Source organism: Gadus macrocephalus, chromosome 3, assembly GCF_031168955.1.
Source record: "Gadus macrocephalus chromosome 3, ASM3116895v1".
NCBI lineage: Eukaryota > Metazoa > Chordata > Actinopteri > Gadiformes > Gadidae > Gadus > Gadus macrocephalus.
Window position 1 is genome coordinate 22743852 of NC_082384.1, and position 14755 is coordinate 22758606.

Genomic DNA, 14755 nt, shown 5'->3' on the forward strand with positions numbered 1-14755 from the left:
GGGAGCGTGCGGACGGGATGAGGGCGGGGCGTCAGTCCATACAGTAACCCACGACAACACACAACAAGCTAACACCCTTCCTGAACACGAATATTCAGTTCTGGGGCATGTAGGTCCTGCTTAGCTCCAGTCACGGTAAGGATTTTTACTAATGTCGATACCTGTTCCTTATGTAGGCCTACGTTTTCCATGTTAGTGGTCCATATTGTACCAATGTGGTGTTTTGTTAAGGTATTTGAAAATACTTAATTGGGAAAAAGTTGTACTAATAAACTTGATTATATTATAATTGTATTGTTATAAATACACATTATTTAGGCAATTTTATTTTATTTATATAGCAATTTAAAAGAAGCTTATTAGAAAGTGCAATGTATTCAAGATTAGCAGAAAGCTAAACCAAACATAAAAGTTTTTCCTGCAATTATCTGGCTTTTCCGTGCGTGCGTGCGTGCGTGCGTGCGTGCGTGCGTGCGTGCGTGCGTGTGTGTGTGTGTGTGTGTGTACAGAGTAGGTTATACCAGAGTTACCTGAATAGTTTGAATTATTTGCATCAGTGGTCCATTTGGTCGAACAAGTTCAACAGGGATTGGAACCAAACCTTTTTATAATTATAATTAAGCAATAATTAAAATTATATAATTATTGCTTAACTGTACGTCCACACCAGGAGCGACCAAAGCGTCAAAGACGCTTTGGTCGCTCACAAAGTTTCGTTGCGAATTTTTCTGTTCGCTTTGGTCGCTATGTTTCACTGATCATGATCTGCATCATAATTTGCATACGTGCACAGGACTGGTTGGCTCCGCAAGGCAAATAATTGAACATATCTATCTATCTAGGCCTAACTGTCTATCTATCTATCAACGCGTGTCTAGTTTTAATGTGATGTATTGTGTGTATTCCCAGTCAGACTTGTTCTGTGTGGTCTTATAGGCTACTGTCCTGTGTGGGCCGAACCACCTAAATGGATTCCCGACGATTTGTGTCGTTTGGTATTAATAAAGACTTGACTAGGCTATCTATCTATCTAGACTATTTAATTAACAATTATTCACCCCAGGCTCCGTGAATAGTGGGGAATAGAGGGATAAAACACAAGAGATATATCCCTTGTCATTTATCCCTCGTCTTGTCGATTAGTTTGTTTATGTGACGATTTCAACAACTTTTTTGGTTTTGTTTAAAGCATGCTACACGCGATTGGTTGGTTAGATTGGTGGCATGGAGAGCAAATTAAAATGATTCCCGCTTAAATACGAACGTTCTAGATGTATAAATACTCCCGCTTATCATCACTTGGTATCCAAACCACCATGGCGTTTCGGTCTCTGAACTGAAAAAGGGTTGGGTCGTACAACAGCGGGTGCCCAGTTACAGCCGCGATTAATACTTCAGCCCAGTGGCGATTTTGGTTTGGAAACTCTGGTGGGGCCCATGCAGGAAAATATTATAACGCAATCCAGAAATACCACATATTACTACCATCACAAAAAAAACAGTAGCAAGTGACAGAGGGGACCAAAATTGCAGCTGAATAATGCCATCACTCAATTAGGCTATTATAGCAATAGCACCACCAAATGGCAGCGTTCAAGATCTCACAATATCAAAACTCAAGAAAACAACAACGTGGCAACAATAAAAACACAACGGCGCACACCCTTTACACAGCAATCAATATACAAAGCCACCACTCACAATATACCAAAAAAAGAAGAAGTATGGTTTAAGTTGCATTAAGTTTGCAGGCCACCATACTGTACAATTAACAATGAATCTAGCCTGATAGAGTGGTTGCCTATTCAGACCTGGATAATCCTGGGTGAAAATTTAAGTAAGTTTGGGCTAAGATGGTAATTACCTGTGCTTTAAGGACAGTGCTGTCTGGTCTCCTTTGTGTGGCTGAGGTGAAACACAAGCATTTTTTTTCCGCTTGAACAACTCCTGGTTGAACGATCTATTCTTGTCCTTTCCCTCTTGAATAATGATTAAATCCGTCCGGCGATGTGGTCCCAAACGTTTTATCTCCAACTTCTGTTCAAGTGCTAAATCTCACATGACAGATACTCAACACGATTCATCAGTTAATGAATGAAACGTCCATTTGTTGTTATTTACTGTAACAGTAACTACGTTAGCCAGCTAGCAAGATCTGATCGGCTCCCGCCGTAAACCCCGCCCTTTCTACAAATCAGCCAATGAGAAGAGCCTTGGGGCACTAAACTTCTGGCCCCACCGCCGAAACAGAAGCGTGCGCTGCGCACGCGCTTGCTCGCGCAACAGCACCAGTTTTCTACACTGCAGCAGACGGGGCCATACGGGGCCATCTCGGCTGTGCCCCACCGAGCGGAAATGACGAGACGGAGCAACGAACTATTTCACACACAACTAGGCCTACTACACTACAACAATTGCGTTCATCAAATTAAAACTGCGGACATGTAATTAATTATTAACAATTAATGTATTATTAACTTATGCTCAATGACATTTAAAAAAAAAAAAATGAAAAGTATAATCGTGCCCTGCACGGCAGCGTTCTCTGGTGGGGCCGTGCCCCACTGGCCCCTAATGCAAAGACGCCACTGCTTCAGCCGACATTTTGTTCAGTGAGTGAATAAAGGTAGGTAGGAACCAAAGTGGCTCCCGGTGTTCCCTGGGATCCACGCAAGCGAAGAGCGTCTACATTCCGATTGGCTGTCAGTGTTTGGCAGCTGAAGCGCGTCATAGTCATTTGCATAAAGTTAAAAAGTTTTCAACTTTTTTTTGACGCTCTGGTCGCTCAACTTTGGCCGCTGGTAGCGTTGGTCGCTTTGGTCGCTTTGGTCGCTCTTGCCCATAGAAAGTGAATGACTTCCGGCGATTTGGTCACTCAATTCGCTTCTGGTGTGGACGTACAGTAAGCTTTCGTTAGTCTCTCCATCGCCTTGCTCACTCCCGGAGTAACAACATTTAAGAAAAAAAAACGTTCCTGGGGGCGGGACCATTTAGCTCTAAACCTATTGGTTGCTCTCGGCTGACGTACATTCCAATCACATTCTTGTCATCGGCAGAGCACTGTCAATCACGCACAGCCCGGTGAACGGCACATGTGATTGGAATGTACGTCAGCCGAGAGCAACCAATAGGTTTAGAGCTAAATGGTCCCGCCCCCAGGAACGTTTTTTTTTTCTTCCAACTTTGACCGTCAGGAGTTTCAAAACGAATGCGCGACACAACACTGCCAATATTCACGTGACTCAAAGCTTGCGCCTGTGTGGTCAAATCTCTGAAAAGTCAGTGCCGAAAAGTCAGTTCTGAAAAAATACATTGCAATGGCGTAAACGTACACCTTTAAAAGTTTTGAAAAATAAATATTCAACCTTTCAAAACTTATTTCTCAATGTATGTACCTGTTTGCAGAATCCGATTTACAAGGTTTCAAAACCGGGAAACAATGAAATACACTGTTAGAACAGTGCCAGATTTGAAACTCTGCAAATGCGCTGGTGATATTGTTTGAACTTTGAAAACATGTTTGTGAAAAAAAAAATACTTCGAAAATGTGTTGGTGAAAATGATGAAGAAGATAAAATAGAACACAAAATCATGTTTACAGATGTTTGAATTTTTGTTTGAATTTTTTTCAGGTTATAATCTCTTTTTTCAGTGTTGCAAAACCTTTTTTACAAGGTGTTGAGTTTTCAAACCCAGACTTACAAGCCTTTGAAACTTTTTTTTTCAGGTTTGAATTATGGCAGGAAACTGGCTCCATACATTTACATCCTCTCCATCATTCAACATATTTATAGGCTTCAGTGAACTGTGCTATTGCTTTTATACAACTACTTTTATACTTTGTATTGTAACCGTTTCTACTTCCAGGCGCGGAGTGATATGCAAACTTTCACAAAATGATTGGGCGTCATAGCAGTTATGTATACGCTCATTATACAACCGTTAGGAACCAATCAGATCGCTGGATTTAAAGGCCCACTATGCAACTTCGGGCATTTCTTCACTGTTTTCTTGGTTTTGGCACGCACATTTCTCTACACAGCGCCCCCTACAGCTTCGTAGTAGATATTTTACAACACTGTCTTAACAACTCGTTGACGACCCTTCCCCATGCACTTCTACGCGAGCCATGTGCATTTGTTTTCAAAGAAGCCGGCGAATGCGTGGAGCCATGTCTGAAGTAGATGTTCATAAAGTGTAGGCAAGGTTCTACATTTTTAAAATGGTGTATTTGTATTGCAATAAACATCTATCCATCCTTTTTTATAGTTGACGGGGAGAATTTATATCCTAGATTATAATTGTTTTATCTTAGGTTGAACAGAACAATCAGTGTAAGAGTGTTGGCCAACATAATAATCGAAATAAACAAGAACCTGGATTCGGGGATTCAGTCTGTATCTGCGGGACGAGACAGACGAACAGCAAAACACCCATGGAAACAAAGGTGTTTATATGGTTGCAACCAAGCAAGCTAGTAACATACAGGGCTCACAACATAACGGTCGAGAAAACAATTTTTACAGGGCTCAAAACAAAATGGTTGAGCAAACACATTTGAACAGAGACTATCAATATCAAGAATACCACGAAGACAAAGTTCACCCAAGGGTACTTTCAATTTCAAAAGCAACACGGCCAAGTCGGCGTCTGATTTGCAGTCTTCTTTTTCTTTCAGTTCACGCTATTCCTGAAAAGCTTGCCCAACGTTTACTCGTGTCTGGCCTCTCTGTCGGTCAGTCTCCCTTTTCTCTTCTTCTGTTCCTCCGACATTGGGTTTCTCTGTCTCTTTTTAGTCGGCTGATCTATGATGAATGTAACAATCCCATAGTTACTTGTGTTTATATCGAGCCGGTTCCGTGTTTGGGGGTCTGTGCCGTAAAGCAATTCGTTACTTCGCGAGACCCGAGACTCCCGCGAGAGTGGGCGGCGGGTCGCCGGCAGAAACATATTCCTTTTCTCCGCCAAGATGCGCAAGGGGGAGTCGAAACAACCAACAATCGAACAAAAATGTATAATAGAACCATCGCAATGACTCTTAGCCTGTTATATTAAGGTAAATCAAGCCAAAAAAGTTGCATAGTTCCCCTTTCACCCGTGTCTGATCTCTTTTCTGGTCCATTCTTCTTTTGTTCCACCAACAGTCGCCTCTTGGGTCCCTTATCAGTCGATTGATCCATGATGAATGCAACAATTGCCTCGCAACTGGCTGTTTATATCTAGCCGGTGCCATGTTTGGGTGTGTGTCTGTGCCGTAAAGCATTTTCAAAACTACAATCTGACTACATTTTCGAGGCGCGATTGGATACTTCCGCTGCGTCACATCCGGATTGTGTCGGTCCGAACAGAGCAAGTTGCATATGCGCTTTTTCCTTGGAGAGGTGACATGGGGCAATGACACACCCACTAAACGACCCAGAAATGGTTGCAGAACCATCAGAATAACTCTCAACCAGCGTAATTAATGTAATTTTGGCTAAAAAAGTTGCATAGTGGGCCTTTAAGCCACCCGTTGTATAAAATCAAATTATAATGATATAATCTTAACATTTCCTCAATTGTATATCTTTTTATTTTCCCAGATCAAATGAAACCATTCAACCTGACAGAGTGAAGATGAAGGACCAAATGAAAAAGGGATGGCTCTTCCTACTGATGTCTGTCACATTGACACTGGGCCTATTCGGGATTGCTCTAAACTACAAAACGGACAAACAAGTGTTGACTTCTTTGACTGAGAGATCTTCTCAGTTGTGGCACCGGATCCTGCCTCAGGATTTACATCTGTGTGCGTGCAATCGATGTGTTACAGATGATGATGATGAATGGTTTACGAAGCGTTTCAACACGTCAATCAATCCGTTTTTGACACAAGACAACACTCTCTCAGAGCCGGTGTTCAACTGGTGGAAGGTAAATCTATGACATTGGCTTAACATAAGCTATAATATTTACTAACAATAACCAGCGCAATAATCAACCACATTTGAATCGTCAAGCAAGGAGAGCTGGGAAATATATTTCATTATTTTCGCCATCAGCAGAACAATTATCTTACTTAAAAGATGATAAAAGCAATATAAATTTTTTCTCCATACCAGAGATTGCAGCTTGGCAATACAAACTTTCTCAGATACAGATTGGCCGAGCTGAAGGTGTTTGAGATTTTCCCAGAACAGGAGAGCTTCATGGACTCCAGCCCTGATCGCTGCAGGACCTGTGCTGTGGTTGGGAATTCAGTTAATTTGCTGGGGTCTCACTATGGACCGTTCATTGACTTTCATGATGTCGTCATTAGGTAAATTACTCAAAAAAACCAAGTGTTTCAGAATGACCATTTTTGTATGGTTGCATTTCCGGGAAGTTGTATCTGTGAATTGTTCTGAAAGAATTGCAAACCATTCACTATCAAATGAACATTTCCAAACCACAATACACAACTACACAGGGAAAACTAGCCTGCCTCAACTTGCATTCTGAAGGGCCCTATTATAATGGTCTGAAACACTAGTGAGAAGTGCGAAACGCAAGTAGCTTTGTGGGGGAATCTCTGGCGTCTTGGTGATAACGATAGTTATGATATTATAACTCTAGTTCTATGATTGTAGGGGTTGCCGTCTAGGCTTCCTGCGCGTTTGTTGTGAACGCACCTTAACTATGCACCAATAAACATGAGCACCGCCCACAATTCCCAAGGCATCGTGTATATAAGGCGGCGCATACCGCCGCTCATCCTCCACGCTATTATTTCAGCATTTGGAGGGTACAGCAGGTGCGAAACTAGAGGGCTATGCCTACAATCACAGAACTAGAGTTATAATATCATAACTATCGTTCTATTTCATGTACTCTACGCCGTCTAGACTTCGCCTTATGGTCTAAGGCAAAGATGCGAGCGGAGCCCAATCATTGTTCTCCTGCTGGACCCAAGTCAAACAAACCTAAGTCACCAGAGCACATTAAGACTCAAAAAAAGCTGAGGATGTGCAATGCACAACAGTTTAATAAAAAACGAATTCCTCCTAGATCAAGCAAGGCAATGATCAAGAGTAAAAGTGAATCTGTAAAAACTCTGGCTCAATCCGTGCTTCGTGGAATCCATGAAAAGGAAAAGAAAAACGGAGTAATACAGATTCTATTAGGTCCGCTACCAACGGGGGGCGGAGCTATGGAGTCCAACTCGCCAATAAGGAACTTCTCTCATCCGTTTCTCATTTGAGAAACGGCGGGAGGGCTATACTGGCAGACAAATCCAACTCGTCAACTGGTGAGCCAATAGGAACCTCTCTAGTCCGTTTCTCATTTGAAAAACGGCGGGAGAGAAATACTGGCAATCAAATCCAACTCGCCAGCCGGCAAAGGATATTAACGATGCAGCTTAAAAGAACATGCCTATATTCTTAAACCGTAGAAGGGGCCCGGACTCCATCACAGAGTGGCCGAGTGAGCCCCTGGACATGTCTAACATGTAAAAACGGGGCCGGGGAAAGACCAAGACGCAGCCCCGCAGATGCCTTCCACCGAAACGCCTCTGATTAGAGCCGTCGAAGCGGCAACGCCCCGTGACGAGTGAGCTTTAACGCCCAACGGTGGCGCTAAGCCCTGCCGAGCGTAGGCTAAGCAAACACCCTCACATACCCAGCGAGAAAACCGCTGCTTAGAAAGAGCGCGGCCCCTGCCAGCGTCGCTATAACACACAAACAGCTGTTTCGTGTTGCGGAACGCGGGCGAGAGTTTCACTTACATAGCCAGCGCCCGCACCGGGCACGGGAGATGCAACTCCGCCTCACTAGAATGAGGCGGAGGGGAAAAGCCTTAACACAATATCCCTCGACCGGAAACAACTGTTAATGTTCTTTGGGAGGAACGCAGGATTAGGACTGAGCAGCGCAAAGGAGCTGTCCTCGTTAAGCAACAAGCAGCTCGGGCTGACAGACAGAGCGGTCAACTCGCAGCCCGCTTGGCAGAAACGAAAGCCAATAAGAGCGCCGTCTAAAAGGACCGGGCATCCAAAGGGGCTAGAGACAGAGGCTCAAAAGGGTCCCTGGACAACCCGCGCAACACGGTGGGGAGATCCCAGCATGGTGTGAGCACGCGCGAAACAGGCCTAACACGTCTAGCCCCACGCAAGAATGCCTTGATGGTGGAGAAGGCCAAACCTTTTTCCAATGAGTACCGCAGAAACACAAGCACGCTCACCACCTCGCATAGAAATGGGACAACGTGGTTCCTGTCAAACCAATTAGAGAAAGCGTGCAGTCACATTTCTGAACGCAAAAGTGGGAGAGTGCCAACAGGAGGAGGCGAGAGCATCACTGTCATGGTGGCTGAGTCTAGGCAAAGCCCCAAGTAGACTATCTGCCAGCTGGGAAGCGGGAAGCTCTTTTCCCAGTTGATGGCAAAACCCAGGAAGGAGAGATGGTTTATCACCGTCATGGTGTCCCTTCTCGCAGCTTCCTCTGAGTTTCTCTGAATAAGTAGGTCGTTGAGGTAGAAGAGAACCCTCTTTCCCTGACGCCTATGTGGTCCAAACGCCGTCTCCACACAATTTAAGAAGATGCGCCGAATGACAGGGGTACTGGTACTCGTACGCCACCCCCATTAAGGCAAAGCGGAGAAACTTCCTGTGCCCCTGCCTAACAGGGACGTGGAAGTAAGCATCCTTGAGATCCAGGGATGTGAACCAGTCGCCCTCACTCACACATTGGAGCCGCGCTCTGATAGTGAGCATTCTGAATTGCCTCGCGGCAACAAATTTGTTAAACAAGCGAAGATCCAGAATAGGTCTCAATCTCCCCTGACTTCTTCGAATCCAAGAAGTAGCGGGAGTAAAACCCTAGGTGTGACTCGTGGGGGGGAACCATAGTGATGACCCCCTTTTCCGAGTGAAGGGCCACCTCTGCGGCCAGAGCTGTGCTTGCCGCCGGGTCCCGTAGCGTGGTCTCTACCAAACCCATAAAGGGTGGGGGACGTCGCTGTATGGGATGGCCCCATCTCAACGTGTTGTCCAACCACGATGGTAGGACGCACCGCTCTTGCCAACACGCATAGCGGTCGGAGAGAGAGAGCGAGCTGACAGCTCAGGAACGCTGTCCAGGAATAATCTGTATTCCTCTGCCCCTACCAGCTCCACACTGTGTGTGAACCAAGGAGGGCATCCCATGCAAGGGAGTGGGCTCAGCGAGCGTGGTAGACGTTACAGAGTCAGTCGCTGTACAAACAGCGAGCTGTCTAGACGCCGTGTTCGTGCCCACTGAACAGACAGCGAGCTGTCTAGCCGCTGCACTCGTGCCCGATGAACGAGCAACGAGTTGTCCAGCCGCCGAGCTAGGCTCGCCGCGTTGTCCGCTAGCTGTAACCACAGCACGCAGGCCCGTCTTCCAACCGTCTTCCCACCACAGGGAAGACCATCACTCCCTCCTACTTCCACAGACAGTAGGAGGGAGGTAGAGAGGATAATGTGGGGAACTAGGAGGCTGGTGCACGCGTCTGTATCCACAGGCTCGTGTATCGAGTCTCCAGCCCGCCCACGAAACTCTGTACCGTGCCCAAGTCTGTTTGACACCTCTGCGACCCTAAAGTCTAGATCGTTTGGCTAGTGTGAGCACGACAACCGTGCTCAAGTACAGATCAATTCCGTGGCCTGAGCACACTTCGGAGAAGTGTGCTCAGGCCACAGTACAGATGCTAATGAGCCGACACGCGCACACGCACGGCTTCGCAACCTGAGCTGGATGACGTATAGTCCATGCGACCCTTCTATCCCATTAAACAATAAACATAGTGGCAAGCGGTTCACAAGTGGGTTCAAGTTGGTGCGATAGTGAAGTTGAGTTTTTGATCAAAATCCCCCGTTCGTCACCGCGCAGGCTTTCTTGGTTCACTGGAGAAGGCGGGCTGTGCACTAGACCTCTTTAGAATAATTTGCATACTCCCGAATGTTTTAATTTTGCCTGCAAGTTCACGTCTGAGTGTAGACAACTATTTACAAGGGCAAAAATGCAAACATATTCTTTATTTTGCTGACCACATGTTTTTTATCCCGACAAAACCTCGTAAGGACAGTTCCTCTGCGTCCCTCTCGTAGATCGCACCATCTTTCAATGTCTTTGTTTAATACGACTGCATCACCTTCTCTCACATGATCAGTAGCTCGCGGATTTCACTTTCTCTCGAGTTAGAACTGCTCATGATCATATCGCTGCGTTGTCTCTGTGGAGACAGCGCAGCAACACCTCTACCCAAGCACCATGAACCGCGGAGCCGTCGCATTTACAACAGAATGAAACCCAATAAACCGCCAATGTGTGCAGGGTCCGGGAGGGTAAATTGGGGTTCTAGCTCAAGCAAGCAATGTACCTTGGGGAGTGTAAACGCGCGAACCGTGCCGCGAAAAAGGCGTGCATAAAACAGCCAGTGTAAACACGCTCAGTGAAAGAGGGCTGTATCTGAGTAGTAACGACCCCAAATAAGCAACAAAGTCAGTATAGTGTCAATTGTGATATCTGTGTTGTTCTATAAAGCAGCGGACGCTTGGTGATGATGACGTATTACAACGTAATGACGTATGTACAAGAGGCAAACATACTCAGGCCCAGTTGAGATTGCCTAGTGTGAGCACAGGCCAGTGCACAGCAGGGAGGGGGGGGGGGGGGATCAATCATTCTTGAGCACGGACTTGCGCACTGTACAGATGGCCTAGTGTGAGTGCGCCCTCAGAGATAACCGGACACTCTTTTTTGGACCATTAAAGTTGAAGTTGGCGCACCTTCATCCAAACAGATGTCTGAGATGGAAATATTTGTTCAGACTAGCAGTTCTTCTGGGGGATATAAAGCTAGGAGAGAAAGTTTTTCAAATGTGAACAATAGTCGGAATTCAAACATTATGGAGCTAATCACTTCCTACTTGAATTTGGTCTAGAATGCTGATTGGTCAATGTTATGTACAGTGGCCTTGTTTACAACGTTTCAGTCCAACAGCTAGCGGCAGATCATTAGTTAACAAATATTGATTGATGCAGCTTTAGGTCCACTTGGCCAGTCATAAATAGAGACCAGTACAGGCCTAGCTTCTAGTGATAAGTATTATTTTAGAATCTAATCTGATATATTTCTGTAATTTCTGGGACTCCTTTTTAGATTCAATCGAGCTCCTACCAATGGCTACGAGGAAAAAGTTGGGAACAAAACTACAATTCGCGCCATGTTTCCAGGGAGTGCTATGGACCTGGATAACGACACAAATCTCTTGTTTTTTCCTTTCAAAACACTGCACCTGGAGTGGCTCACTACCGCCTTTACCACAACATATATATCAAAGTAAGTTTGTGGGAGAAATTGACAAAAAAAGCCAAGTAAGTATAAATTAGCTAAATGAGAAGTTCTATGTATTTTCAGAAGACCTATGCTCTAATAATATGGTTATGTTCCACCCACCCATATAAAACACGTACCACTCTGGAAAAAAAAATGCATCCAAGCACTCGATTCAATCCAATGAGATGACAGAGTTTGACAAAATCAATGGTAACAGGTGAAATAAGCTGTGATTAATGTTGCTACTGCTTGACTATGGGTGAGTGGAAAATATCCGGAGTATGAGTATTCCTTTAAGGGAGAACCTTACCATCCCAATTCCAATTTAATTGCTTTATTTTCTATTTATTTTCACAGCGAAACTGTGAAAACTACCATCAGAGCAAATAAGGATTTGGTGAATATTCTTTATTCTTTTGGTTGGTTGTCAAAACGAGTCACAATGCAATGCCCCTTGTTAACAATAACGTGTACCTTGTGCTCTTAGGTAATGGTTTTGAATCCTAATTTCATCAGCTATGTCCACCACAATTGGTTGGGAAGGAAAGGAAAGTATCCATCGTCAGGTTTCCTGGGTTTGATGGTGGCTATGCACATTTGTGATGAAGTAAGTGAAATTTAAGTTACATTTATGTTATTTGAATATAAAATATTTATCATGTCTATATATATAACAACTGCAAGTAATCTATGTTTGACAGATATTGGCTAACAAACTGTTTCAGTTCATAGACATATCAATGTATGTAGACATTTTGGAATGGTAAGGAAATATAAATATAACGTAGATGCTTACATGTAAAAATAATGTTGAGCTTCAAATGCATTAACTGGATACAATGACATTTTGCTCCAGCTGTATTTATCTTTAAAAGAGAGCAAAGCACATTTAGATTACTGAGGCTACATCCAATATAATTCACATTACAAGAGATAGACAATATATGTATTTTTCCCAGGTCAATGTCTTTGGATTTGGAGCAGACAGAAATGGAGACTGGAGACACTACTGGGAAAAACTTCCCAAACCTCATATAAGAACAGGAGTTCATGGTGGATCGACAGAGTATAAAGTCATTCAGCATCTTAAACTCAGGCAAAAAATAAATTTCTTCAGTGGGTTTTAAATTCTCTCTCTCTCTCTCTCTCTCTCTCTCTCTCTCTCTCTCTCTCTCTCTCTCTCTCTCTCTCTCTCTCTCTCTCTCTCTCTCTCTCTCTGTCTGTCTTTCTTTCTTTCTCTTCACATGTGGAAGGGATTGGGGAAATTAGTAACAATATAAATTTGGAATTTTCTATACCATCGTACCTTGAATTAACAGTATGATGAAACCTGAGATTAATACAAATAAAGATAATAATTGACAGAACAGAGATACATTTTGACCGACTGGTGCTAAATAACTTTTCTTTAGGGTTAAGTCAACACTGAACTCCTGGCCTATCACCTCCTGGATTTCATTATTTATGTTTTCAATGTAGTTCAATATCACTAAACCTCATCATCATCAATATTTTTTGCTTATGTATTCATACATAAGCCAAAAATTTGGATGATGAATTTTGATGAACCAGTGTGATATAGTGTACGATATATAAATTACTATCTATAAAAATAATTACAGGTATATAATTACTTTTGTTTTATTGATTTGACTAATCACACCTTAACCTATGCTAGCCTTTCTGTCCCTGCCTTCTCTAAAGAGAGCGTCTCGCTGAAAGAGGTTTAGCTGTTTGAATAGCTGGGGTCCTTCCGGACAGGTCAATGACTGTGTGGATGGTGGGAGGTGGGCTGCTGAACCACATGGTCACCTGACACTTTCACTGGGAAATCCAAGACACACAAACCGACAGGGGTTTTCTATGGAGGTACACGTGCAAGTGGGAATATCCCTTTGTCCCTGTATGATCCAAACAGGAAAATGTTCTGAACTCTCTACTGAATGGGGATAGATACAATTTCACCAGTTTGGCCGCTCTATCTTGTCGTCTTTTCAAGTGCTAAAAAAAAATACTGAGCAAAATGGATGACTTGAATTCTGATTATCAAGATGAAGAAAACTCACACAATTACAATTTATCAAAGATCTAATACTAACCCTATACTACCATAATGAAGACCTATATAGGTTATTTATTATAATTAATAACAAAACATAACATAATGTTTACTACGGTTTAACTTTGTACTATCTTTGTTTGTACTTCATTTATTTTTTCCACAATGTCTTTTTTTTTTTTTTAAACGGTTTATGATGACTATATGCTCTGTAAGGTGACCTTGGGTGTCTTGAAAGGCGCCTCTAAATTAAATGTATTATTATTATTATTATTATTATTATTTTACTTTCAACACTAGGGCTTTAGTGTGCAAGAATTTTACTACACCTGTACAAGGATTATCATACATATCTAGCCTTTTATACTTTATGAATGAGATAAGAGTGGAAAAGTCATCTGAAGAGACTCTTGCTGCTTAGGAAGGTAGCCTAATGTGATTTTCTGTGCTAACAGTTTGTAGTATTCAGGCCTGGGAGGGCAACTCAAATGAACCAGATAGACGGTTTGTTCAGGCACCCCTATACATTCCTGGCTCGAAGATTAGCACATTCATCTCCAGGGCTTTAATTACTATTTAAAAAATGTGAATGATGTGAATTAAGGGTGTACAAAGGTAGAGAATATCCTAGTTATTCTGCTAGGACATTGAGCAGAATAACGAACATGAAGGAAATTGGTTGGTGGTGAAGCCATGGGCATTGTTTGAGAACCACGCTGGCTTGGAGTTTAGGGGAGGAAACACAGAAGCGAGAATATAAAAACCGGAAAAGCAGGTGTTCTGCCGAACAGTATTATTATGGTAGTATTAAAGTATTATTTTGTTAAAGAATTAAATAAATTCCTTGCCTTTATTCTGTGGTTTTCTGATCTCCGTCGTCTACTTTTCACAACAATACCAGGTTGCAAACCGCAACACGATAACTAGTTTTGCAGTGCTTCGAAATGTTGTGTCATACTAAAACAAGACCGTAATTTAGACCGTAAAGCAGGAGTAAAATCCTATGTTTTTGCCGATCTCAGACAACCAGTTTGAGAACGTTATTATCTGCACCACCACCATAAACAACCGGTATTCAATGGCAATATAAGAGCCAACACATCACACCAATATTCTTTTCTGTACAACTTTGGACTATTGTATAATGAACACTGGATAATAATCTTACAGCAATCTTTTTTAGTATTTCTCACTCGTACACTACCAGTGTACCTCTATTAAAAAATCGAAGTGTCAAAAATGCGCAACTTCACAGCTGTTATACACACCATCACCAGAGAGCGCTGTGGTCGCTGAAGCCTCCTCAGCTGTTATACAAACCGTCACCAGGGAGCGCTGTGGTCACTGCAGCATTTTCAACCTTCTGAACTTCCTGTGG

At 43.2% G+C, this 14755-nt stretch overlaps 1 protein-coding gene across 1 annotated transcript; it reads left to right on the forward strand.

The window, feature by feature from the left end:
- On the forward strand, positions 1 to 12456 carry LOC132454579 (CMP-N-acetylneuraminate-beta-galactosamide-alpha-2,3-sialyltransferase 1-like). The gene is made up of 7 exons (XM_060048033.1): positions 1 to 135; positions 5583 to 5913; positions 6102 to 6298; positions 11142 to 11321; positions 11676 to 11715; positions 11806 to 11925; positions 12278 to 12456. The coding sequence occupies exons 2-7, from the start codon at positions 5617 to 5619 to the stop codon at positions 12443 to 12445; spliced, it is 1002 nt and encodes a 333-aa protein (XP_059904016.1). The 5' UTR covers positions 1 to 135; positions 5583 to 5616; the 3' UTR covers positions 12446 to 12456.
- The last annotated feature ends 2299 nt before the right edge of the window (positions 12457 to 14755 follow it).

Coding starts and splice junctions, on each gene's coding strand:
- LOC132454579 (XM_060048033.1), top strand. CDS start 5,617: ATGAAGGACCAAATGAAAAAGGGATGGCTCTTCCTACTGATGTCTGTC. Junction 5,914..6,101: donor CGGTGTTCAACTGGTGGAAG/GTAAATCTATGA, acceptor TCTCCATACCAG/AGATTGCAGCTTGGCAATAC. Junction 11,716..11,805: donor TCAGAGCAAATAAGGATTTG/GTGAATATTCTT, acceptor TTGTGCTCTTAG/GTAATGGTTTTGAATCCTAA.